Genomic DNA, 26,715 nt, shown 5'->3' with positions numbered 1-26,715 from the left:
CAAGTGCTGCCATTTGTAGATGAGGTGTGTCTTCCAGAAGTGGACCTGTCAGAACTGGGCCCCGTGTCCAGCAACAACACAGAGCCAGCAGTCACTCCTGGTCATGAATCAAGTGGTGGAGCAGGGGCTACCTACTACACAACCACCCTGCACTTCTCTGCACTCAGGCCTGCTCCCAGGGCTGGGACATGCTCAAGAAAACCAATCCCAGCCCTTAAAGTTTGTACTTGGGATCTGAAGGATGGAGTGTACCAAGTGAATAAACTGCAGAGCAAGGCAGATGGCCATGTGATTGCATGGAGGGTGGACAAGTTCGAACAGAGGCACGAGAGGGATTCTAAAGGTGAACACTAGTGTCAGGCACCATATTAAGTTTTTGTAAGTCTAAACAGATGCAGCTTCATATGCATTGTAAATGCACATCTACTACTTTTATTGGTAGAGAAACACACATGATGCATCACACCATCTAATTGCCTCAGAAGGGATTAATCCACAGTTCAAAATGTTGATGGAAACTGCTAATGAAATTAAGGAGTCTTCATCAGTGACTGAGGACTCCCACTCGTAGCACAGTTTGCGTCTGTCTTTCCTACAGTTTACCTTTCCATAGGTTCTGCTGCACTAATTTCAATCTGCAAAAATGAACTATAACTTCAGGCCTCATAAATTGACAAGATTAAAAAATCAAATTGAAGAGGACAGGTAACTCTTTTATAGATTTGTCTTGGACAAAAATGAAGAAACCGTTACTATGAAAATCAAAGTCCCTCTTTTTTTTTTTTTGAGTGGAATAAATGTAGGAAAGAGATAATCCTCCAGCATTTCTGAAGTTAAAGAAAAAGAGCTCCTAACAAGTAGGTCTCAGGCAATTGCTTCTGAACAGTGCAAACACAGCAGAGACAAAGCCAGGTAGGTAGAAGGCATGGCTGTCCAAGCTGTTTGCAGTTCCCTGGACCACACTTCTGGTGATGACTTTGCAGTTGCCTCCTCTGCAGCAGTTTGACTCAGAATGCTTTTTCATTCAGTAATTTTTATCTAGGTTCTATCAGTAATTACCATATTGGAAATTAAAATTAAAATGTTTTAAAATATTGATTCATTTTAAAATAAAATAAACCCATTACTTAATTTTCTTTGAGATTTGAGAGCGAGAAAGAGAGAGAGAGAGCACACACAAGCAGGAAGGGCAGATGGAGAGAAAGAGAATCCCAAGCAGACTCCATGCTGAGGGTTGAGCCCAATGTGAGTCTCGATACCACAACCTGTGCTAAAACCAAGAGTCAGATGCCTAACCAACTGCACCACCCAAGTGTCCCAACAAACCCATTACTTATTAACATGAATACTATTCTGAAAAACTATTTTCCAAAACTAAAAAATTTAGTGATTTAGTGAGCAGAGCATTAACATGTTTATAATCTTTTTATCATCTGGCTTATGGGAAGATAGCTGGAATCTCATTTCTGTTTCTGCCATCCGTATATTACAATATAGTTTTGGTTGCAGGATATGAAGAAAATTTAGCTTCGTGTAGAAACATAGTTGGAAAAGGGAGAACCTTATGGGACACCATGAAAGGGAAACCAAGGGGTCCTCGAACAAGATTTTGAGAACAGCTCTTCTAGAGGCATGTCAGTCCACTTGGTTAGGGAGTTGGCCCTCAGAATATGGGTGGAGGGACAGTTCATTTCTGAGCATAGGCCTCACCTGTTTTCAACTGTTCTCTTGCCCTGGGTAGTCAGAAAGGCATGTGTGCAGAGCCCTGCCTAACCCATTGTCTAGAGTCGTTCAGCCAAGACTAGCCAATCCAGATACGTGAGAGAAACAAATGTTGCATCTTGTATGCCACCAAATTTAGGGGTAGTTTGTTATGCAGCAAAAGCTGACTGACAACAAAAAGGTTGGTGATTTAAAAACTACCTCACAGATTATGGAGATTTTGAGCCAAGGTAAAAATAAAAGATTAATCTGGGCATGCACAAATTTGGTCATGGATAAATTCCCAGAAACCTCTCTTTGGATTCTCTAGTGCAAAACAATGTGTCCCTCTCCCAACATAAAATATCTCCTTTTGCCTTCATCTAGTTTACCTCAAGTTTGAGCACACCAGGCCTGTTAGCCAACTCTCCTACCCTATTCTCAGTCCTTCCCTTTGCAGAGAACCTGCCATACACACAACTCTAGAAGACGCAGCTCTCAAATCCTACCCCATGGCAAAATGGACCAGAAACACAAGCCTGACCTCAGGCCAATGGGATAGGAACCAGGACAGGTGGGGGTGGAGGACAGGGGAACTGATCCGGAAGGCTCCTGGTCCCCAGCTCCCAACACCAGCCACTCCCCTTGAAACTACCCATTCTTTTACCCATTCCTCCTTTGTCACTGGAGTGAGTTTGGTTTTTGTAATCAAAAAAGTCTAAACTAGACTGGAATGTCTTTAATGCTCTATCAAAGACTATTTTTTGGTTGTAGCACATCCACCAGCGCTAGTCTAACCAGATAAGAAAGTTCAGCTTACATTTTTATGACAGATGTTTTATTCATAGGGAATTAAAATTTAAGGATATACAGGACACAAACATGATATATAGTATACTTGCTATGATAGATACTGCTCACAGAAAGGCCTCAATTTAAGTTACATACTGCATATGCTAAAATGTGCACCTGAGGAGAAGAGGGAGACCAATGGCCTTTTTGTTTTGGTTTTTGTTTAAATAACCTCTAGATGCATTTAAGTAATACTAATCATTTAATGTTCAAAAACCTTTTAATAAACAAATTCAGGGTAATATTAATTGAAATATTTATAATACGATTTAATCATTACACAGTATTTCCAATGTACAATCAAGACAATGCACAACACTTGAAAAGAAGAAAAAAGAAAAAAAAAAACAATCTATTGCACCCACAAGTAAAAAAGCTTTTTATTCATTTTGGGGATGCTGCAATTCAGTATTTATATAAACATTTACACATTGTAGTAAACACAGAAGTCCTACATGTAATGCAGCATTATGGGTAAGACCCTTTTAAGTCTCAAAAATAAATGTTAGTGTCCACCTAGTGCCCCACGTGCAAGGCTGATTTTCCGATCATTATTCCATTCATTGTTCAATCATGAGTGATCAGTCTCCCTGCCCACCCCCATGCATTTCAGAGACCTAATATTTCTCATCAAACACACTACGTCCTGCACTCTAAACTGCAGCACTCTGCCTCCTTGCTTAGTCTCGTGGTGTCTCGCGATGGCCTTTCTCCATCTCAGTGTCCTGTTAAATAATCCTGTGTAGAGTCTGAAGCAAATGAATCCACATCCTCATTCTCTGAGTCGTCACTGCTGTCATCGGCAGCTGGCTCTCCTGTAAGGGCTATGCGAGCATAATCATCTGTGTCTATCGATTTGCAAAAGTGGATGGCATATTTCAGCTTCTCCTCCAGCACCTGCTTACAGGAATATCTAGGCAACTTCAGCAAAAAGAAGCAAGTGTAGGACTCAGGAAGGAAGTGATCAGGAGGGTTGTATTTATCCAATACCTATTGATGAAAAAATGTTAAGTAATCAGAGACTATGTACAAGGACAGGTGGAACTGGTAATCTCTTTTACTATGTTCATTAGACTCTTGACTCTCACAAAAATCATAATATTTTTGGCTAAGAATAACCAAGTATAGAAAACAAATACTCAAAAGGAGCAACTCAATAATTCCTAGGACTTACAGTCAAAAATAGCAATTGGCTACTGTGGCAATTACTTTTGACAAATCAGTGCTGTGAACAGGGTCTGGCACAAGGGAGGCAGAGGACGTGGGCTCAGCACACACTGACATGGGGAATTCTCCTTAAACCCATTAGCCCCTTTCAACTACTATAGATAAAACACTATGAAGCCAGCAAGAATTGTGGACCCAGGAATTACCTATTTTGGGAGAGAAAAACTACATGTTGCTCTCAAAGATCTCTCTGACAAATGACTCCTATTTCACCCCCAGTCAGAGACTAAAGTCAGGCTGTGCTCAGGAAGGAGCCCATCCCCAAATCCTTTCAAGCATGCAGGGAACATGGACCCTCCACACCAATATGCCCCTCCAAGGAAGTCCGCCATCCCCCCAGTATTGCTACCTAGAAAGTCACACCTGTTGCCTCAGGGTAGAGGAGGGAGAGGGGGGTTAAGTCACTTCACCCCATCACTCGGCAGATAAACAAAGCCTGTTTCTGACCACTGAACCACAGAGTTATAAATCAAAGAAAAACTCTTGTTCTCAATATGATGGGTGCTCTTATTTTTCCCAGTAAGCAACATTACTTAATTTACCTAATTCAACCAGAGAATCAAATACATGCTTTAAATGACATGTGTGCTCAAAATCTCAAATATGCTGACATAATAGCAGTACCTTCTGGTGGTGGCCATATAAATTTTCCAGAAGCAGAAAGTGAGACCTAAGACCTATAGTCATAAAATTTTGAGTGATCAAATCAAAGAAGTTGGGTGTGCTCTTTATTACTGTTTCCAAGAAGAAGGAAAAACCACAAACCCATTTTCTAATCTGCTGTAGGATCATGTGCAAGGAGCATGCCCCCACAGCTGACACCATAAGATATGCAGGAACCGCACCTGGATGACGAAGTCTCTGCCTCGGAAGTCGGCGATGGTCCGGGGCAGTCTTGTCCGGCCCCACACAAAGCGAAGAAAGAGGGAACGCTCTGTGTTGGAGAAGGACTCCATCACCTCCCAGAACCACTGGATCAGGGATGCAGAAGGCTCGATTCCTTTGTATGTTGCCACTGACTTTAAGAGATGCAGAGGGATATCTGGGCTGCCACATACCTGCAGAGGGACATACCATCAGGGCTGGCTGACACTTCTGACTTTTCACTTCAGTACAGAGTCAAGCACTCTGTCTACCAAGGCTTGTTTCAGGCAGGACGTGTATGAGAGCCAGAGTGGACAGTTGGGAGGATGGGTACCATGTGTTCAGGCGGATTTGCACTTGACCCTGTGCTCCACCCTGGTGTGGGACAGGGAGCTGCAAGGGGAGGAAGGACGCAGGCAGGGAACACCCACTTTTCAAACATGTTTTCACGTCATCCACCAGGCATGAGCATAATTCAGATGTAAATTAAGTGCAAGATTTAACCAAGAAGTTAACTAGTGGCACTGAATTGGTGGCTCGATATGCAAAAGGCAGTTCTAGGGCAGCAGCACTCGGGGGGCGTACCATCGTCTCCAATTCATATCCAGTGAAGAGGGAAAGAAGGGGGACAGGAACGACTCGGGCCATTCCCTCCCGAACGGCAGCCACCTGCTCATCAAATTCATGGAGTCTGAAAGAAAAAACTCACTTTGCATTTCTATCTTTGATAATGTAGATCTTGTCCTGCTCATACCAAGCCTTACCACACAGATGACCAAGGCATGTGCCTTATAAAAATGGCATCACAGAGCTTCTCACATACCGAGTTCACCTACACTGGCACATAGAAGATAATCTTAAAAACTACCTAGAGCTTCCAAGACACAATTCTTAATATTTATTGCACACCCAGGAAGGAGCCAGAATTAGATGTGCATAATCAGAGAACCAGGCTCCACAGCACCCACAGTAAGAACCCTCTGGAAGCAAATACTGTGTTCAGGGCCTTCATAACTGGCAAGTTAGGGCATAAGGCAGAAATGAACACAAAGGGACAGCACAGCACACTTGCCGGGACCACCCACAACCAGAACTCAGCAAGCAAAGCCCACCCAATGTGCAATCTCACCAAGTACCTGGCCAGGTGTTTCTGGAGAACAAGGTCCACTGTGTGGACTTGTAATGTCAGGTGGAAGCAGCAAGGAGCAGCAGAAGCGAGATGGGTGGCGTTGCTGACCTGCCGCACAGCAACCATGCGGAATGCTGGTGTGAGGACCAGGCAGGGGTAGGACCAGTCCTGACACCCTGCTGCCCAGGAGAGTTCACAGACCACAGAGGGGCACCCACAGGTCCTGTGACTTCTGCCGGGACAGCTCCCAAAACAGGACAATTCTATCCACCTTGGTTTTCTAGTCAGAGCCAGGAATCTCAGGCAAGAATAACGAATACTCTGACTTGGAGTACAAAATAAGCTTTGATGACTACAGATCAGCAATCACTGGAACCAAGCCCACTAGCATTTTACTGTATGGTATTTCTGAAAAATGCAGCCATCCAAGCAAACTATTTCCTATTTTTGCTATTTACTGAATCAAAACAATGGAAGGCAGATGACCCCACCTGTAGTTTATTGCCAGCCGGACATACTCTGCACGGTTGTCCAGGGTGATGTGTGTGTACTTGGAGCTCAGCTGGATGTCCTGGCCACTTGCACTTGGCACAGTGAAGGGCAGGCTCATGGCCTCAAACTCCTCTGAGGTGGCTTCATTGTCACGGATGTACATGAGCCCAGGGATAAAATCCTTATCAACCTTTTAAGGGAAAAAACAGAGCCCACGTGTTAAGTCAGGGTCTTTACCACACTTCTGACTGCAGTTCACACCTGAGGTGTTCAGCCATGAGGGGGCCTCAGTCTGCACTGGGCATACCTCAAGGCTGCTGGTGTATTATACATGCCAGGAAATAAGAGACTGGCAGTGAGAAAGTACTTCATGCAGGGAGCTGAGGAAAGAGCTTGTAATTCCAGGAAGTCCTTAAAATTAACCACTAAGAGAGCAACAGCCACTGGTTGGAGATGGATCCCACCCTACAGTCATGGTACCCAGGGAAGTATGGCCACAGGGAAGATGCTGGCTGCGGTCAGCCAGTCATGTCTCCCCACCTGAAAGCCAAAGCCACCACCCAGCCACTCTCAAGCTCTGCTCCTCCACAGGAAAAATGGTGAACTTTCTTACCTGACAAGATTTAAAGTTGCAAAGCATCACAAAACAGATGGGTCTATCAAGTTCTAGAAGCACACTGGCCTAACATCCACAGACCTTCTTTGCTACTAGAAGGTAGTCTGCAGCCAGGGGTGCCCCCTGTACTCTGTACCAGGCACACTAGGTGTCGCATTTCCCCATCCCTGCCTTCCTGGTGGTTACCTCACTGAGGTCTGCAATGGTGAGGCTCATCCCAGCCAGCTGCTTCCAGACAGGCTCGGCCAGGTTGAGGCTCAGGGGACTCCCAGTCCGGATAGCGATGCCCAGTAACACACCTGCTCATTCAAGGCAGAAGTAACAGGAGATACTTGAAATCAATGATAAAACATACAGTTCAATCAACACCACAGAATAGCTCTACACTGGGCCTCAGTGCCTTCTAAACCAATGTTACCCAAATTCATGGAGACAGGTCCATCCTTAAAACATTCTGTCCTGTTCTAAATTCATTGTTTCCTTTTGTGCCTATGGGCCTAGTTACTAACTCTTCTCTTTCTACCAATAGGTATAAGCCACACAGAGGTCAATCTCCATTTCTTTGACGGCAAAACAAACAGATGGAGTTTCTCAAGGAAGGTGGGTGTAGTACCTGGAGAGATACAGGCAGCAACAGGAGCACCCAGCACAGATACTTAATGGAATAGAAGGGAGGGACTGAACAACTACCAAAACCCCTCAGATCCGATCCCAAGTTTCAGATACATTTAAGCTATAGAAATAAGGTATTTCAGATACTCTGTGTGCCAGACACTTTCTGGCCCTTAGCACCCAGCCACTCACTGATGGTTGGGTTCTGCGTGTCCCTGCACCCGCACACTGAGAAAGCTAAAACCAAATACTCAAAGTATTTGTCATTCCCAAGACAGAGTAGACATTAAGTAACTGAGGCCTCATGCCCGTGCGAGATGGCCCACCCAGAAAGCGGAACATGTTGGTGTGCACAGGCGCCCTGGCGGCAGGGCTGAACAGGTAGCAGTCGCGGTTGGCCCCTGACTCGTCTCTCCCATTGGGTGTCACGATCAGAAGCGGGGTGAGTCCATTCTGCAGTTCTTCACAGATCTCGGCTATGGACTCACTGTAGCCTCCACCACAGTCATCCACAGATTCACCTTGAGGGAAAGGAGAGTCAGCAACTCATAGTCATGCCAGCAAAGCCCCGTAAGGTACAGCTAGATGGACTTCTCAGCTGTCCTTGTAACGCCCAATGCACTACTGTCTGTGCTCAGACTGCCAACCCTCAGGACCACGGGCCTGCCAGTGCATGCAAGTTCTCACCCACAAACTTGACTTTCCAGACGCGGTGGGGGAGGAGAAGGCTGTCGGGACTAAACGAGCTCATCTTAGCACACATCTGCCCAAAGACAGACTTGGTCCCATCAGGGCCTGCTAGGCCGCCTTTACTCCTTGAACGTTTGACCTAGAGATGAGAAAAGAAATAAGTATGAAACAGCTACAGCAGCAGAAAGCACACAGCTACTATCCTCCACAGCTAACCAGCCCAGGACACCTGTGGCAACAATAAGCCCTACAGCCATTTGCCCTTCTTGTTACCCCTTTATTCCCTACCCTGATCACCAGGGTAGAAGTCCAGCCAGCACTCTGCTGCTGGACCTAAAGAGCTGTCACGAGTGGAGCCCACAGGCAGCAGCATTCAGATGCTGCTGCACTCACCCAACAAAACAAAGCAAAACCCACAGAAAACATGTGTACAAGGTGAAGAGCTTCTAGACTAAGCCTCATTTCTCTCTGACTGCTCCTCTTCCTCCCTCCTGCACACAAACGCTCTGAGCACCTCAAAGACTGGTCTCACACTCCTTTCCCCTCACTGGACACCACAGGTCTACTTGCTCAGGCCTCACACACAGGATGCCCACTGGACGGCTGTGCTAATGGAAGCTCTGCTATAATCATGGGAGGCATGGCCCCTGCTCCTCCGACTGCATGCAGCATGTTGCCACAGCACAGCACCCCTCAGGACTGGTGGTGTCTGAGTAAACAGTCCCTCAAGAAATCACAGACCTCGGTTGGCCATTCACGTGGGGTGGTGGCAATCCATGTGGTCAGGAACTACAATATGATTCATCCTCACACTTCATAACTTTAGCCATGGCCAACCACTTTACCACACTGCCTCAGCCTCCATGAATAAGATGCCAGGAACTCCAAAAGCAGCTCTCCTTGGCAGACTATCAGGACTCTGAGCTTCAAACCAAATGGCTGAGACCAAACCTGGAGGCACCACCTCAGCCAGAACAGAACCTTCATCCCCTCCCTTTACTCATCTGAATGTATCCTACTCCAACCCTTGGGGTCACTGCATCTCCCCCAAGTACAATCACTTTTTCTACCTGTATTTCTAACCCTAAGCTAAGATTTTCAAACAGATCAGACCAAGAGCCCTCAAGGCCCTCACCTGGTGTGGACTCAGTAACCCTGCAGTTTTGTAGGCTACATAGTGCTTCAGAATCACCTGAGAAGCTCAGTCTAAAATAATGGCAAAATGAAAAGTTAAGGAAAAAAATGTTCATGAAAATACACTTTTCTGTTGCCTCCTCCAGCTAAACTCTCACAATCCTTAACTTCTTAGTAAGTTCTAGGGTGAGTTTAAATAGCTAATTCTCACACACAAATAATCATAAACAAGACTTACAAATAACGACAATAATGATAACAGCTTCCTATGGAATGAAATGTTCTTTGTGACACACATTTGATTGTATGTTCACAAATGTGATTTCATTTAAATCTCACAGCAGTTCTTCAAGGTACCCAATATCCCTGGAGGAAACTGAGCTACAGAAAGAGGGATGTGTCCACCCATGAGAAACAAGATGCAGACCCAGCTTCCCACTCTGATGAATGTCACATCACCTCCATTTACAATACTAATTAACAGAGACTGATGCTCTTAGCTCCTCTGAAGGAAATGGCTATGAGAACACAGCTATGACTCTGCAAGGACAGGCACCTATGTACCTGTGGCTACTTCTGGACAGTAGGAATATAGTCATTTTAATTGCCTTTAATCTGAATTTTCCAAATTTTCAGAAATGAGCATGCTCATTAATTCTGCAATAAATTTTAAATTAAAAATGTTTATGTACACTGACTTTCAGATTGTTATAAAACTAAATTATATTCAAACAAAGAAAAACCCTCCAGGAACATGCCTATGTTTTGGTGTCTCTAGAACACTTTGCAGACAGTATGAGAATATTTATAATAGCATTCCCATGGGAGAAGGCTGATGCCAACAGCAACCTGTAGCCACAGGACAGCTGATGCCACCTTTCTGGATCAACTCGTATGTTGAGCTCAACTCAAGATGAATGGAATACCTCCCATTCTCACCCCCTATTTGTACAATTCTATGTCCATCTTTGTGGAAGATCTTTCTAGCTTCAGGAGGAAAGTATGAAATCTGAACTGAAGAGGACCTAACTCCAGTACCAGAGGGCCACTAGGTATACTGGAGTATGAAATATGAAGTATGAAATATGAACTGAGTATGAATACTATTTCATGAGTATGAAATAGTATGAAGTATGAAATCTGAACTGAAGAGGACCTAACTCTGGTACCAGAGGGCCACTAGGTATACTGGAGTATGAAACATGAAGTATGAAATATGAACTGAGTATGAATACTCATATGAGTATGAAATAGTATGAAGTATGCAATCTGAGCTGAAGAGGACCTAACTCTGGTACCAGAGGGCCACTAGGTATACTGGAGTATGAAACATGAAGTATGAAATATGAACTGAGTATGAATACTCATATGAGTATGAAATAGTATGAAGTATGAAATCTGAGCTGAAGAGGACCTAACTCTGGTACCAGAGGGCCACTAGGTATACTGGAGCAGTCATGGCATGCTGCACTGAACGCTGTTTATGTGCATTTTAAAATGCTAGTATGAATTTGTCCTTTATCCATTCTATTTTTCAAACACGTACTGAAGATTTTCATAACATAAGGCACTGTGCTGGAACATAAAGACAAGATGGAAAGAGGTATTCAAACATGATGAACCAAAATCTGAGATAAGAGAAAGAGAGGAAAAACATGTCTAACCTGGGTTCCAGGTCACTATGGCTCAATGATGCCAAAAGCCCCAGATTTGAATACCTGTATTAGGCCGCTGGCCCTGACCAGGCACCTGTGTGTGTGTGACTGGGGCAGGCATATGATCTAGGAATGCCCAACCAACTGTGTTAGTCGAGCTTTCCTCACTTACAAACTTCAGTGTTTAAGACGTAATAACGTAGAACAAACCAAAATGATCCTCCAAGGTGGAGAAATAAAACCTTTTTTTATGAACCTAATTAAACAGCCCATTTGTTTGTAGAGTGGGCTGACTGACCTCCAGCTTAGCATTAACAAGTCTGACGTCAGTGCAGGGACTACTTCCATCAGTGTGGTCACATGTGTTCTCCAACAAATGACAAGAGTTTGTGTCTTAATTCAAAATGCCCCCAAGAACAACTCTGGAGAAACGTCTAGTCATGCAACCAACATCAGGGTAAAAATCATGTGTTAATATAAAGGAACAAAGAATTTGTTCTTTGTAACTCTGTTTCTGTTCCAAGAAGCGGGGCCATTTCATTTGCATGTTAAATGTCAAGTGCACACAATATCATAATCAGTGCTGGAGTTCTCTTGTTTTTGGTTAATTTTTTAAACTGTAAGTTTATCTATCCTTGGCAGCAGGATTAATTCAGAGATGGCCTACTTTCCATTTCTCCGATTATTATAGAACAGTATTAGTGATTCTGGTCTACTAAGAATGCAAAGAAAGCTATCAGAGCCAGAAAGGGTGTGAGGCTGGTAAGAACAGGAATTGTGCCCACATACAATTTGATGTATGGAGGGCCTTTGACTGGCCCTGCTTCTCAGAAACTAACACAAGGAGGGCAACTGAAGACACATTTGTAGTTGGGGCTGTGCCGAGAAGCCCTGCTATATCCCAGAAAAGTGGGCACAGCTTTCCAGCCCCCTGCAAAGAAATCTGACAGAGAAAACTAAGAGAACATGGGGTAGGTGGTCAGCAAAAATAATCCCACAGTCCCACTGTAGGGCAAGGAGAGGTGCTTACAATGTAATAAGGGGGAAAAAACAGCAAGTTACAAAAGAGAGACATCCAGTTTCAATTATAACAAACATACGAACACACCTCCAAATGTCAGTAGTAGTTATCACTATGTGGTGGAAGTATGGTCCTTTTTACTTTTCCCTCTTTGCTTATCTGTATGCATCCTTCTGGATTATCTGAAATAAATCTTTCTTACTTCTGTTACAAAGAAAACAATTTACATTCCCAACTCAAAGCCTCGGCACCACAGGACATCACAGACAGGTGGCACCTTACTCTCTAAAGCAAGGACACATGAGAAAGTTTGCTCTTCCCCCAAGCTGTGGGGGACCATAACTCCCAACCACGAAACCATCCCATCTGAGAAGTGTCAGACTAAGAACAATTCCACTTGTTACCTGAATCCGGTTCAACTCTACCACAGGACCATGCTGGCGATCTCGCACCATAGTTGCTTGTACTACTTTTCGGAAAGCTGCCTCCTAAAACATAACAGATGGACAAAATTTAGAATCTGCTATAGGAAATATTATAAATCATATATAAATCATGTCATAGTTTTGTTTTAAATATCCATTCTATTTTTCAAACATGTACTGAACATTTTTGTAACATAAGGCACTGTGCTAGAACATAAAAAGAAGGATAAATAACAGATAAATCATGTCATAGTTTTGTTTTAAATAGCCTTTCCTAAAAGTCAAATTTTCTTTTTTTCTTTTTATTAAGTTCAATTAGCCAACATTAGTTTTTAATGTAGTGTTCAATGATTCATTAGTTGCATATGAGACCCAGTGCTTATCACAATACATGCCCTCCTTAATACCCATCACCCGATTACCCCATCCCCCCACTCCCTCACTTCTGCAACCCTCAGTCTGTTCCCTGGAGTCCAGAGTCTCTCATGGTCTGTCTCCCTCTCTGATTTCTTCCCATTCAGTTTTCCCTCCCTTTCCCTGTGGTCCTCCACACTATTCCTTATGTTCCACTATGAGTGAAACCATATGATAATTGTCTTTCTCTGCTTGACTTATTTCACTTAGCATAATTTCTTCCAGTTCCATCCATGTCGATGCAAATGGTAGATACTCATCCTTTCAGATGGCTGAGTAATATTCCAAAAAGTTAAATTTTCTTAAGAACGGTAACTATAAACTCTTTTTGAATCGTGGGGTGGTGTTGGGGGCACAGCCTGGAACCCATGCACAAACCTATGCAGAAGCCCACCATCTGGAGGCAAGAAGAGCCCACCACACTCTGGGGACAGAGTGGGGAGGGCCAGAGACTGGCACGTGTCTGCTCTGACTTAGAACAGAGGCCAGGCCCAGAGGATCGACTAGAAAACCAAGGGCTCCCAGACAAACCACAAGTCCACGAGTGGCAGGACTGACATTAAACACTATGCCTCAGTGTCATGGTCCTGACAAAGCCACAAAACAGCCGGAGGGCCAGGGAGTCCTGTAGGTCAAGCAAGGCTTGGGGTGAGGATGGGGAGACCAATGAAGGAGGGAACATATAGACACCATACACTGAAAGAAACCTGGAATACCCAGGGCAAGACAGCAAGAAAAGAGAGTGGGGCCCAACGTCACCCAGGTAAAGGCAGGCCTGCCATGCTTATATGGACAAGGGCACAGGCAGCAGCAGTTGGGACAGGAGGAGGGAAAGAGACCCAAGAGACTTAAAGGAGGTAGGATCAGTGGGAGTCCCAGGTCTCCGCCAAATGGGTGACCCTGCCCTTGTCCAGAGACAGGGTGGCTGGGGGAACACAAGGTATCTGCAACAGGGTCTAGGTCCCTCTCCCAGGTCAGAACTCCAACCTCTGACAGCAGGAAGGGCAAGAGCCCTAAGCAGCCCAAGGAGGGACCTCAGACGTAAAAAAGATCAAGTGAGGGTGTCAGAGAGACAACCAGTCCACAGAGGCGAACCCATCACAGCACACAGGAGCTCAAAGAGGTACACCCATCACCACGCATGCACCCTCATGTAACACTTACCAGCTACTTTTGCCCTCCACCCTGTCTAATCTCTGCTTTACTAACTACTCAGCCCAGAACCAAGCGCAGTTCCTCCTCCACAGGAACATGCATTTCTCTTCTCTGAATGGCCTCACCCAGACTTGCTCTCCTATGGTGCTCTCTCAGCTTCTGTGCTCTGAATTCCATCCTGGTAATAACTCTCCATGATCACAAACAAACGACACCCACTCCCCAAATTTTCCAGCAGATATGATCCTTTCCTACCCAGGACCAGAACAGAGGCCGATTACACATTCCCTGCCACTGAGGATACCTGCTGAACTCCCTTAGCACTCCTGCTCTCCCACCCCTGTGCTCACAGCCTTCAGAATACTCATGCAGTCCCTGTGGTGCACATCGTGCTCTCACTTGGTTTTCTCCCTATGAGGGAAGGTTTTTTTCCCCTAGCTGCCTATTATCACCTCTACTCTGACAGATAAAAAAAAATGGTAAAAGAGATCAAATTTCCTACTTTTTATTATCAGAAAATGGTTGAAGTTTCATATCTATGTTCATATCAGTGTTACCTACACACTTTTTCTTGTTCCCCACCATCAAAGAGATGTTACCATTACCACAATCCTTATCAGTGTCCACTTGTCACTAAGCCACACATGAAAATAAAACGTGTGGAGATGCCTGGGGGGCTGAGTTGATTAAGTGCCTGCCTTCGGCTCAGAACATGATCCCAGGGTCCTGGGATCAAGTCCTGCATCAGACTCCCTGCTCAGTGGGGAGCCTGCTTCTCCCCCTGCCTGCCACTCCCCCTGCGCACTCTCACTCTCTCTCTCTGACAAATAAAATCTTTAAAAAAAGAAAATGTGTGTACCAGTCCCCTTCAGCTAAGTGCAAACAAAGCCAATCCTGAGGGGAAAAAAATCTGCTTGGAATGGGCTCCAAAACATCTAGATTTTATTATCATTAAAAAAATATATATATGGGGTGCCTGGGTCTCAGTCGGTTGAGAGTCTAACTCTTGGTTTTGGCTCAGGTCATAATCTCATGGGATCAAGCCCTGCATCAGGCTCCATACTCAGCAGGGAATCTGCTTGAGAGTCTCTCCCTCTGATCCTCCCCCACTCGCATGCGTGGTTACTCTCTCTCTCTAATAAATAAATAAATCTTAAAAAAAATAAAATAAAAATTAGGGGTGCCTGGGTGGCTCAGTCAGTTAAGCGTCTGCCTTCGGCTCAGGTCATGATCCCAGGGTCCTGGGATGGAGTCCCGCATCAGGCTCCCTGCTGAGAAGCCTGCTTCTCCCTCTGCCTGCCATGCCTCCTGCTTGTGCACTCTCTCTCTCTGTCAAATAAATAAAAGTCTTTTTAAAAAAATAAAAAAACGAGAAAATTAAATTAAATTAAAATTTAAAAAGACCATAATCTTTGATAACAAAATAGGCCACAAAATAGATCTCAGGATCAATAGACTCTTCAGAATTAGGAGCCCTCAAATCTGACCTCTATGCTTTTTTCAGCACAAATATTTCCCCTATCACACATTGGTTCTTTTAGAACATCCTGTCAACCTGCTTGCCAGAAAGTTCAAATTATTACTTACTCTAGAAAGTTCAAATTATTACAAACGTCAATGGGTCAAAATCTGTCTGGTGATTTTTATGCGCCCTCATTCATGATTCTATTCACAGCCTGTTAAATTATGCTTTGACAAGGAATCTCTAAATATCCTGGTACAGAACTTTCATCTAAATCATCTAGACTACCTGGCACTCTCTGCTGGACATCCCTGGGGAAGAAATTAGCTCATTTTTTCTTCCTGCTGCCAGTGGGGATTTGCTATAATGTCTCAAGGCTAGCCAAGCAGAGAACATTGCCAAGAAGGCTTAGTTTTGCAAACCACCCCACCCTTTTGGGGAGGTGGGAAGCAGAGATTACAATAGGAAAATGCCATACCACACTATTAATTTTTAATGTAAGCTCTAAAAGAGAAGACATTTTTGTCTGTTTGTCATTGATGCATTCTGGGCACCTAGAACAGAGCCTGGCATATAGTAGGAGCTCAATGAACATCTGCTGAATAAGCTTTATTCTGTATATTTCCAGTTTGGGAATTTTTGTTGTATTAAAATTTACTGAAAATACCAGTTCTGCCTACAACAAAGACTGCTAAAAGAGTACCTTTCCTTGGGATATCAGAATTCCTCGCAGAGTGTCAAACCCCACAGAAGGCCCAAGTCCAGTTTCATCAAGAGAGCCCTCCAGGTCGAACATAGGGATACAGGGGCAGAAGAGCTCTGAGATGTGATGTAGCAGAAGCAGCCGATTCCGCAGTGCTATTATGGGGATTTCCTGCAAGTGATTGTATTCCATGGGAACCTGAAACGTTGAAACTGTATTAAGTCAACTTAGGTGTCAAATGCACAGATAAGCCATAGTTTGTAGATGAATTCTGAAAATATTTTTTTCAAAAACAGAGAAGCACTGTTACTTCTGAGTCTGGCATGAATAACCTCATTGTTTTTAGAACCATATTCTGGCCAGCTTGACTGCTTGAGTCAAGTAATGTAAATCAAGGAAAATGCTAAAAAAATTAGTCTATAGAAATATATTTACTAAGGAATATGTGCAGCTTGTACTATCAGAATGGTTTTGTATAGCTTGTAAGATTTAGAATGAAGGCTGACATAACATAGAACGTTGGTTAATGTGACTATTAATAATGGTTCTTAAAGGTACTGTTTTTCACATTATGAACCAGAAATATTTTCAACAGAACACTTCTGTAAATATACAGTGGAAAATGAAGTGTGAGTGTGGCTTACATGCATAATTCAATACACAGATACTAACTTTGTCACTACTTGTACACCTCCTAGCCCACCTGGCCCAATCAATACTGACCTGTGCAGGAAGCTTCCCAGCGCTGGCAGGCTTGCTGGTTGACCAGGCAAGGGTATGTGCTGAGCCGCAGGCCACACGGTTGACCTTCTTACCCTGAAGGGCAGCTACCAACCGGGGCCTCTGGATGGCATTTGTAGTTCCATCTCCCAGTTGTCCCTCATCATTGTCGCCCCACGTATAAACTTCTCCTAAATGAAGTGAATTTAGAACAAGAACTTGTATACTAGGGCTAATGAATGCACAACCACCAATATCTTCTCATCACAATCATACTCCCTCTTCAATGGGGTGCTGGTAGTCAACTGTCTGAAAGTCAACTTCATGTGTGACCTACATGTCTCTAATCACAGCACCCAAAGAGGTAGCATGCTTCTCAGAACTCTGGACAGGCCCTGCTGGCCAACATGCTTTTTCTAGTACTAAGCACATAACTGCAGTAGTTCTTAATCAGAACAAGTAACAATAAAATAGATGGTAATATCCTTAATTGCCCAAGTTAATTTTTTATGTTAAATGGAGAGGAAAAAAATCAGTTTTTTAAAAAACACAACCCGTTTTTAAAGGAAACACAGTTCTTCCTATAGTTGTTCATAACCTAAACATGAGATTCATCATTGATGAGAATATTTTTTAGTGTACCATGCTAAATCCCAACCATGAACCACCACCAGAAAACTGTTCTAAGGGTAAGATCACTCGGTGACTAAAATAGAAATGAGTTAGTTGCCATATCCACAAAGACTCCTCAGGGAGCCATGCCACAAGCAGCACTCTGTAAGGTGTGATGCCTGCATGATCAAGGGCAGTGTGCTTGTGTCCCGCCTCTTCCCATTATGGACAGTTTAGTCCTAAAGTCACTGTGTGGGTGTCACAGCACAAGTAAAGAGAGGAGGACTTCTCAGCAGAGGTACAACTGGATGCAGAGACTCAGAGTCCACAAATGATAAAAACTTCCATATAGGGAGTGTCCCAGTGTGGGGAAGTGGCCCAAGCAGAGAGACCAGTACCCCATGTGGGGGTGGCCCAGAGTGGACAGTCACAGCCCGAGATGGGTGAGGATTCATTCAGGGGAGAGGGCAAAGGCAATGATGGGATGCTGGTCACATGCAGGCAGAGGGACTGAATCACTGCATTAGGGATAATGAAATCCAGGATTCTCACCAAATCCTGGTGAGAAAGGAGTTAAAAGTATAGAAAGAGAGAAAACCAGAATGAACCCTGTGGTACAGAACCGGAACCTGGGGTCCGGGTGTGAATGTGTGGTATTCAATATACATATATAGATACAAAAATAACATAGATACAAATTTGTCTATTATTTACAAATGTATTCCCTGGCTCTATCCACTCAGAAGGCCTGGGAGCAGTGACATCCCAAAAGCAATGAGCACATCTATCGACCTGATCTGTCTTCTAAACACCATTCTCCTCTACAGACACCAGGACTCCTTGCGGAAATGGCCACTGCTAGGCTTGGGCCATGGGGAGTCAAGAATATAGGGTGTCTTATTGTGCCAGAAAGCAAGGAAGTATTCAGTGAATGATGGGCACACACCAGCAAATAAATCTAGCCTAATAGGGCCAATCTGAGCATCAAAATTAGTAACAGTAACAGATTATATATAATCAATTGAAAAAATTGGGAAACCATGAGTCCCACATAGATGTAAACGAAAAAAAACCTAAACATTTGATGAGAATAAAATATCCAAAGAGAAAAGGGATACTTAAATAGTTTCAAATACTCTCCCAAATATTTATTAGTTACAAAGGATGTTCACAGTGGAAAAGCCTGGCAGCCACCACCTTAATCAAGTGACTGAAGTTAACACCACCAGTAATGGGACAGAGAAATTGCATGTCACCTGATGAATTAAAAATGAATTAAGAACACAGCAAGAATTGAGATCAAAGATGAGGGGTGCCTGGGTGGCTCAGTCAGTTAAGCGGCTGCCTTCGGCTCAGGTCATGATCCCAGGGTCCTGGGATTGAGCCCCGTGTCGGGCTCCCTGCTCAGTGGGGAGCCTGCTTCTCCCTCTCTCTCTGCCTGCCTCTCTGCCTACTTGTGCTCTCTATCTCTCTGTCAAATAAATAAATAAAAATCTTTAAAAAAAAAAGATCAAAGATGAGCAACTTGAATCTACTGAGGAGATATGAGACAAACTCAAATTGAGGGATGTTCTACAAAAAAAGTCTATAATCTTCAAAAGTGCCACAGTCCAAAAAACTCAGGAAGACTGAAGAAGTGTCAAAGAATGATGCTCATGGTCAACTGAGGATTGTCTCAGAGTAGAGGAGACAAGAACATGTTTCAGCTAAATGTAGCCTGTGTTGTAGCATAAATGGGCATGAAGATCAGGTGTAGTAATAACCAGGGTGAATTTCCCAACTGAACAGCCATGTTGGGATTGTTTAGTAGTGTCCCTGTTTGTAGGAAATAAATTCTCAAATGTTTAGGGTAATGGGCAGTACCTGACTCTCACATGGATAAAAAAAAAGAAAGTCTTTGTACTGCACTTCAAGCTGTTCTCTAAGTGTGGTGATTTGTTTCAAAAATTTAAAGAATGAAAATGAAGCAAATAAAAAAATGTGTTCTAAGTTCTTAAGAACTACAATATCAGTCCACAATAGGCCATAAAAATTACTTATTCATATATGAAACTCTTCCAGAAATGAAACAATTGAAGGGTACAGTATATGTTCATATAATTCACCAAAGGCTTTAAAAGGGAACAAAATGGGGAAACGGCCGTTTTAATGAAAGATGGTACACTAGTTTTCCATTATTACCATAACAAATTACCAGAACTTACTGGCTTAAACAGTTCTTTCAGTTCTGTAGGTCAGAAGCCCAACATGAGTCTGACTAGGCTAACGGCTAGATCTCAGCAGGCTGCATCCTTTTTGGACGCTCTGGGGGAGAGAACCCATGTCCTTGCTCGTTCAGGCTGTTGGAAGAATTAAGTTCTTTGGAGGACCAAGGTCCTGTTTCCTTGTAGGCTGTCAGCTGACAGCTGTTCGTAGCTTCCAGAGGCCACCCATATTCCCTTTCCTCCATCTCTGTAGCCAGCAATGGTGGATCAAGACCTTCCCTCACTTCGAAAAATCTCTCCTGCCTCTTCTCTGTTACAATCTCTTTGACTGACTCTTCTGCCTCCTTTTCTGTTATGAAGGGTCTGTGTAATTACATTAGCCCACCTAATAATCCAGAATAATTTCCATATTGTAATGTCAGTTGATTATCAACCTTAATTCCATCTGCAGTCCCTTTTGCCATTGTGCTGGGGTCCCCAAGACCACCTTCAGGTTTGCTGATTCACTGGGTAAACTCCCAGGCGTCAGCATACAGTCATACTCAGCTATAATTACAGTTTAGGACACAAAGAAAAATCAGCAAAGGGAAAAGGCACATGAGCGAAGTCCAGAGGAAACCAGGTACAAGCTTCCAATGATCCTATGCCAATGGAGTTACACAGGACAAGCCTAATTCCTCTAGCAATAGTTGTGACAACACATGTAAAATGCTGTCTACCTCGGCGCCCAGGGTTCACTAGGGTTGTCACATGGACACTTCTGCCTGGCACATACCCAGGTTTCAGGAAACAGGTTTCAGAAGAGACCACATTGTGCAGTTTAGGCACAGCAAGGCCTTTTCTCAATTAGGGAAGGGAGGGAGCCCTCCCAAAATCCAGGTTCCCAGAGGCCAGCTGAGGGCCACCTTACAAGCAGCCCTCAGGTTCTGCCTGGCACATACCCAGGTTTCAGGAAACAGGTTTCAGCAGAGACCACATTGTGCAGTTTAGGCACAGCAGCCCTTTTCTCAATTAGGGAAGGGAGGGAGCCCTCCCAAAATCCAGGTTCCCAGAGGCCAGCTGAGGGCCACCTTACAAGCAGCAACCTCCTCCAAAGGACAGCAGTATCAAATGTGCTCTGTTACCTCTTTTCGGCATAGCCGTAAAATATAACATATTCACCAGTGTTAACACCAGGGGCTGAAGATGACAAAAGCCAGAGCTCTTCAGCAAATTCTCAGCTATAATACAACTGCTCCCCACTCCTTACAGCTGCATATATTATTCCTGAGCAGACTTCTTAGTTTTGTTTTTTATGTTATGTTAATCACCATATATTACATCATCAGTTTTTGACGAAGTGTTCCATGATTCATTGTGTGTAACACTCAGTGCTCCATGCAGTAGGTGCACTCCTTAATACCAATCACCAGGCTAACCCATCACCCACCCCCTCCCCTCTAGATCCCTCAGTTTGTTTCTCAGAGTCCATAGCCTCTCATGGTTTGTCTCACCCTCCAATCTCCCCCCTTCATTCTTACCTTCCTGCTATCTTCTTCTTCCTTTTTTTTTTTTTTTTAACATATAATGTATTATTTGTTTCAGAGGTACAGGTCTGTGCTTCAACAGTCTTACACAATTCACAGCACTCACCATAGCACATACCCTCCCCAATGTCTATCACCCAGCCCCCCAGCCCTCCCACCCCCCACTACCCCAGCAAGCCTCAGTTTGTTTCCTGAGATTAAGAATTCCTCATATCAGTGCGGTCATATGATATATGTCTTTCTCTGATTAACTTATTTCACTCAGCATAATGACCTCTAGTTCCAACCACGTCACTGCAAATGGCAAGATCTCATTCCTTTTGATGGCTGCATAATATTCCATTGTATATATATACCACTTCTTTATCCATTCATCTGTTAGTGGACATCTTGGCTCTTTCCACAGTTTGGCTATTGTGGACATTGCTGCTATAAACATCAGGGTGCACGTACCCCTTCGGATCCCTACATTTGTATCTTTGGGGTAAATACCTAGTACTGCAATTGCTGGGTTGTAGGGTAGCTCTATTTTCAACTTTTTGAGGAACCTCCATACTGTTTTCCAGAGTGGCTGTACTAGCTTGCATTCCCACCAACAGTTTAGGAGGGTTCCCCTTTCTTCGCATCCCCGCCAACATCTGTCGTTTCCTGAATTGTTAATTTTAGCCATTCTGACTGGTGTGAGGTAGTATCTCATTGAGGTTTTGATTTGGATTTCCCTGATACCGAGTGATGTTGAGCACTTTTTCATGTGTCTGTTGGCCATTTGGATGTCTTCTTTGGAAAAATGTCTGTTCATGTCTTCTGCCCATTTTTTGATTGGATCTTTTGTTCTTTGGGTGTTGAGCTTGATAAGTTCTTTATACATTTTGGATACTAGTCCTTTATCTGATATGTCATTTGCAAATATCTTCTCCCATTCTGTCAGTTGTCTTTTCGTTTTGTTGATGAAGTCCCAATAGTTCATTTTTGCCCTTGCTTCCCTTGCCTGTGGTGATGTTTCTAAGAAGAAATTGCTGCAGCTGAGGTCGAAGAGGTTCCTGCCTGTGTTCTCCTTTAGGATGTCGATGGACTCCTGTCTCACATTTAGGTCTTTCAACCATTTTGAGTCTAGGTTTGTGTGTGGTGTAAGGAAATGGTTCAGTTTCATTCTTCTGCATGTGGCTGTCCAATTTTCCCAACACCATTTGTTGAAGAGATTGTCTTTTTTCCACTGGACATTCTTTCCTGCTTTGTTGAAGATCAGTTGACCACAGAGTTGAGGGTCCATTTCTGGGCTCTCTGTTCTGTTCCACTGATCTATGTGTCTGTTTTTGTGCCAATACCATACTGTTTCGATGATGACAGCTTTGTAATAGAGCTTGAAGTCCAGAATTGTGATGCCACCCGCTTTGCTTTTCTTTTTCATCATTCCTGTGGCTATTCGGGATATTTTCTGGTTCCATACAAATTTTAGGATTATTTGTTCCATTTCTTTGAAAAAAGTGGATGGTATTTTGATATGGATTCCATTAAATGTGTAGATTGCTCTAAGTAGTAGCACTGACATCTTCACAATATTTGTTCTTCCAATCCATGAGCATGGAACGTTTTTCCATTTCTTTGTGTCTTCCTCAATTTCTTTCATGAGTATTTTATAGTTTTCTGAGCACAGATTCTTTCCCTCTTTGGTTAGATTTATTCCTAGGTATCTTATGGCTTTGGGTGCAATTGTAAATGGGATCAACTCCTTAATTTCTCTTTCTTCTCTCTTCTCTCTGTTGGTGTATAGGAATGCCACTGATTTCTGTGCATTGATTTTATATCCCGCCACTTTACTGAATTCCTGGATGAGTTCTACCAGTTTGGGGGTAGAGTCTTTTGGGTTTTCCATATAAAGTATCATATCATCTGCAAACAGTGAGAGTTTGACTTCTTCTTTGCAGATTTCGCTGCCTTTTATTTCTTTTTGCTGTCTGATTGCTGTGGCTAGGACTCTAATACTATGTTGAATAGCAGTGGCGAGAGTGGACATCCCTGCCGTGTTCCTGACCTTAGGGGGAAAGCTCTCAGTTTTTCCCCATAGAGAATGAGATTCACTGTAGGTTTTTCATAGATGGCTTTTATGATATTGAGGTAGGTACCATTTATCCCCATACTCTGAAGTTTTGGTCAAGAAAGGATGCTGTACTTTGTCAAATGCTTTTTCTGCATCTATTGAGAGGATCCTATGATTCTTGTTCTTTCTTTTGTTAATGTATTGTATCATGTTGATTGATTTGCAGATGTTGAACCAGCCTTGCAGCCCAGGAATAAATCCCACTTGGTCGTGGTGAATAATCCTGTTAATGTACTGTTGGATCCTGTTGGGTGGTATTTTGGTGAGAATTTTTGTATCCATGTTCATCAAGGATATTGGGTCTGTAATTCTCCTTCTTGATGGGGTCTTTGTCTGGTTTGGGGATCAAGGTAATGGTGGCCTCATAAAACAAGTTTGGAAGTTTTCCCTCATTTCTATTTCTTGGAACACTTTCAGAAGAATAGGTATTAATTCTTCTTGAAATGTTTGGTAGAATTCCCCCTGGGAAGCCATCTGGCCCTGGGCTTTTGTTTCTTGGGAGATTTTTGATGACTGCTTCAATTTCTTTAGTGGTTATAGGTCTGTTCAGGTTTTCTATTTCTTCCTGGTTCAATTTTGGTAGTTGATACATCTCTAGGAATGCATCCATTTCTTCCATATTGTCTAATCTGCTGTCATACAGTTGCTCATAATATGTTCTTGTAATTGTTTGTATTTCTTTGGTGTTGGTTGTGATCTCTCCTCTTTCATTCATGATTTTGTTGATTTGGGTCCTTTCTCTTTTCTTTTTGATAAATCTGGCCAGGGGTTTACCAATTTTGTTAATTCTTTCAAAGAACCAGCTCCTATTTTAGTTGATCTTTTCTACTGTTCTTTTGGTTTCTATGTCATTGATTTCTGCTCTGATTTTATTATTTCTTTTCTACTGCTGGGTTTAGGCTTTATTTGTTTTTCTTTCTCCAGCTCCTTTAGGTGTAGGGTTAGGTTGTGTATTTGAGACCTTTCTTGTTTCTTGAGAAAGGCTTGTATTGCTATATACTTTCCTCTTAGGACTGCCTTTGCTGCATCCCAAAGATTTTGAACAGTTGTGTTTTCATTTTCATTGGTTTCCATGAATTTTTAAAATTCTTTAGTTTCCTGGTTGACTCATTCATTCTTTAGTAGGATGCTCTTTAGCCTCCATGTATTTGAGTTCTTTCCAACTTTCCTCTTGTGATTGAGTTCTAGTTTCAATGCATTGTGGCCCAAAAATATGCAGGGAATGATCCCAATCTTTTGGTTCCGGCTGAGGCCTGATTTGTGACCTAGGATGTGATCTATTCTGGAGAATGTTCCTGGGCACTCGAGAAGAATGTGTATTCTGTTGCTTTGGGATGGAATGTTCTGAATATATCTGTGAAGTCCATTTGTTTGAGTGTGTCATTTAGAGTCTTTATTTCCTGTTGATCTCTTGCTTAGATGATCTGTCCATTTCAGTAAGGGGGAGTGTTAAAGTCCCCCAGTATTACCGTATTGTTGTCGATGTGTTTCTTTGCTTTTGTTATTAATTGGCTTATATAATTGGCTGCTCCCATGTTAGGGGCATAGATATTTACAATGGTTAGATCTTCTTGTTGGATAGACCCTTTAAGTAGGATATAGTCTCCTTCCTCATCTCTTATTATAGTCTGGTTTAAAATCTAATTTGTCTGACATAAGGATTGCCACCCCAGCTTTCTTTTGGTGTCCATTAGCACGGTAAATGGTTTTCCACCCCCTCACTTTCAATCTGAGGGTGTCTTTGGGTCTAAAATGAGTCTCTTGCAGACAGCATATCGATGGGTCTTGTTTTTTTATCCAATCTGATAGCCTATGTCTTTTGATTGGGGCATTTAGCCCATTTACATTCGGGGTAACTATTGAAAGATACAAATTGAGTGCCACTGTATTGCCTGTAAGGTGACTGTGACTGTATACTGTCTGTGTTCCTTTCTGGTCTATGTTGCTTTTAGTCTCTGTCTTTGCTTAGAGGACCCCTTTCAAGATTTCTTTTAGGGCTGGCTTTGTGCTTGCAAATTCCTTTAGTGTTTAGTTTCTCCTGGAAGCTTTTTATCTCTCCTTCTATTTTCAATGACAGCCTAGCTGGATATAGTATTCTTGGCTGCATATTTTTCTCATTTAGTGCTCTGAAGATATCATGCCAGTCCTTTCTGGCCTGCCAGGTCTCTCTGATAGGTCTGTTGCCAATCTAATGTTTCTACCATTGTAGGTTACAGGTCTCTTCTTCTGAGCTGCTTTCAGGATTTTCTCTTTGTCTCTGAGACTCGTAAGTTTTACTATTAGATGTCAGGGTGTTGAGCTATTTTTATTGATTTTGAGAGGGGTTCTCTGTGCCTCCTGGATTTTGATGCATGTTTCCTTTCCCAAATTAGGGCAGTTCTCTGCTCTAATTTGCTCCAATATACCTTCTGCCCCTCTCTCCTTTTCTTCTTCTGGGATCCCAATTATTCTGATTATTGTTTCATCTTATGGTATCACTTATCTCTCAAATTCTGCCCTCGTGATTCAGTAGTTGTTTATCTCTCTCTTTCTCAGTTTCTTCATTTTCCATCATTTGGTCTTCTATATCACTGATTCTCTCTTCCACCTCTTTTATCTTAGCAGTTAGAGCCTCCATTTTTTATTGCACCTCATTAACAGTCTTTTTGATTTCGACCTGGTTAGATTTTAGTTCTTTTATTTCTCCAGAAAGGGTTTCTCTAAGATCTTCCATGCTTTTTTCAAGCCCAGCTAGTATCTTTAAAATCATCATTCTGAACTCTAGTTCCAACATCTTACTAATGTCCGTATTGATTAGGTCCCTGGCAGTCGGTACTGCCTCTTGTTCTTTTTTTTGAGGTGATCTTTTCCGTCTTGTCATTTTGTCCAGAGTAGAATAGATGAATGAGAGAATAAAATGCTAACAAGGTAACAACGACCCCAGAAAAATATACAGTAAACAAATCAGAGAAGACCTGAAACCAGGGGAAAAGAAAGGGAAAGAAAGAAAAAAGAAAAAGATAAGAACAAACAAAAAAAACAGAATATGATCAAAAATGATCAGGCTGTGTATAGGTCAGTTGCACACACTAGATTTTGGGCATATTTTGGTCTGTTAGAAGAAAGTGTCTACCAAAATTTTAAAGAAAGGAAAACTTATATATGTACAAAAATAAGGGTAAATATGATGAAAGGATGGAATATGACTGTAAAGATGGAAATTACAAAAGATTTTATAAAAGGCATTGATAAGATAAGAAGCTGCCTGAAAAATAAAGAAGAGGATTTAAAAAAAAAAGGGGGGGGAGAGAATGTGATCAGGCAGGAGACTAGAACAAAGCCATACACTAGAGATTTAGGGTATATTCTGGTCTGTTAGAAGAAACTGTATTCCAAAATTTTAGAGAGAACAACTTATATACAT

At 42.8% G+C, this 26,715-nt stretch overlaps 1 protein-coding gene across 8 annotated transcripts in view; it reads right to left on the bottom strand.

Moving 5' to 3' along the window:
- Nucleotides 1-2,520: 2,520 nt before the first annotated feature.
- Nucleotides 2,521-26,715, bottom strand: part of HERC2 (HECT and RLD domain containing E3 ubiquitin protein ligase 2) — a 253,448-nt gene continuing 229,253 nt past the window's right edge. For all 8 annotated transcript variants that reach the window (XM_027572872.2, XM_027572866.2, XM_027572870.2 and 5 more), the window contains 10 exons: nt 16,876-17,063; nt 16,153-16,350; nt 12,398-12,481; nt 8,181-8,322; nt 7,820-8,014; nt 7,068-7,180; nt 6,265-6,455; nt 5,230-5,335; nt 4,626-4,838; nt 2,521-3,543 (listed from right to left, as the gene is read on the bottom strand). In XM_027572872.2, the coding sequence (XP_027428673.1) occupies nt 3,271-3,543; nt 4,626-4,838; nt 5,230-5,335; nt 6,265-6,455; nt 7,068-7,180; nt 7,820-8,014; nt 8,181-8,322; nt 12,398-12,481; nt 16,153-16,350; nt 16,876-17,063 (1,703 nt within the window). In that variant the 3' untranslated portion in view covers nt 2,521-3,270. The remainder of the gene's footprint in view (nt 3,544-4,625; nt 4,839-5,229; nt 5,336-6,264; nt 6,456-7,067; nt 7,181-7,819; nt 8,015-8,180; nt 8,323-12,397; nt 12,482-16,152; nt 16,351-16,875; nt 17,064-26,715) is intronic.

This window comes from Zalophus californianus, chromosome 6, assembly GCF_009762305.2.
Source record: "Zalophus californianus isolate mZalCal1 chromosome 6, mZalCal1.pri.v2, whole genome shotgun sequence".
Taxonomy (NCBI): Eukaryota; Metazoa; Chordata; class Mammalia; order Carnivora; family Otariidae; genus Zalophus; species Zalophus californianus.
This window is presented reverse-complemented; position numbering and strand designations above follow the sequence as displayed.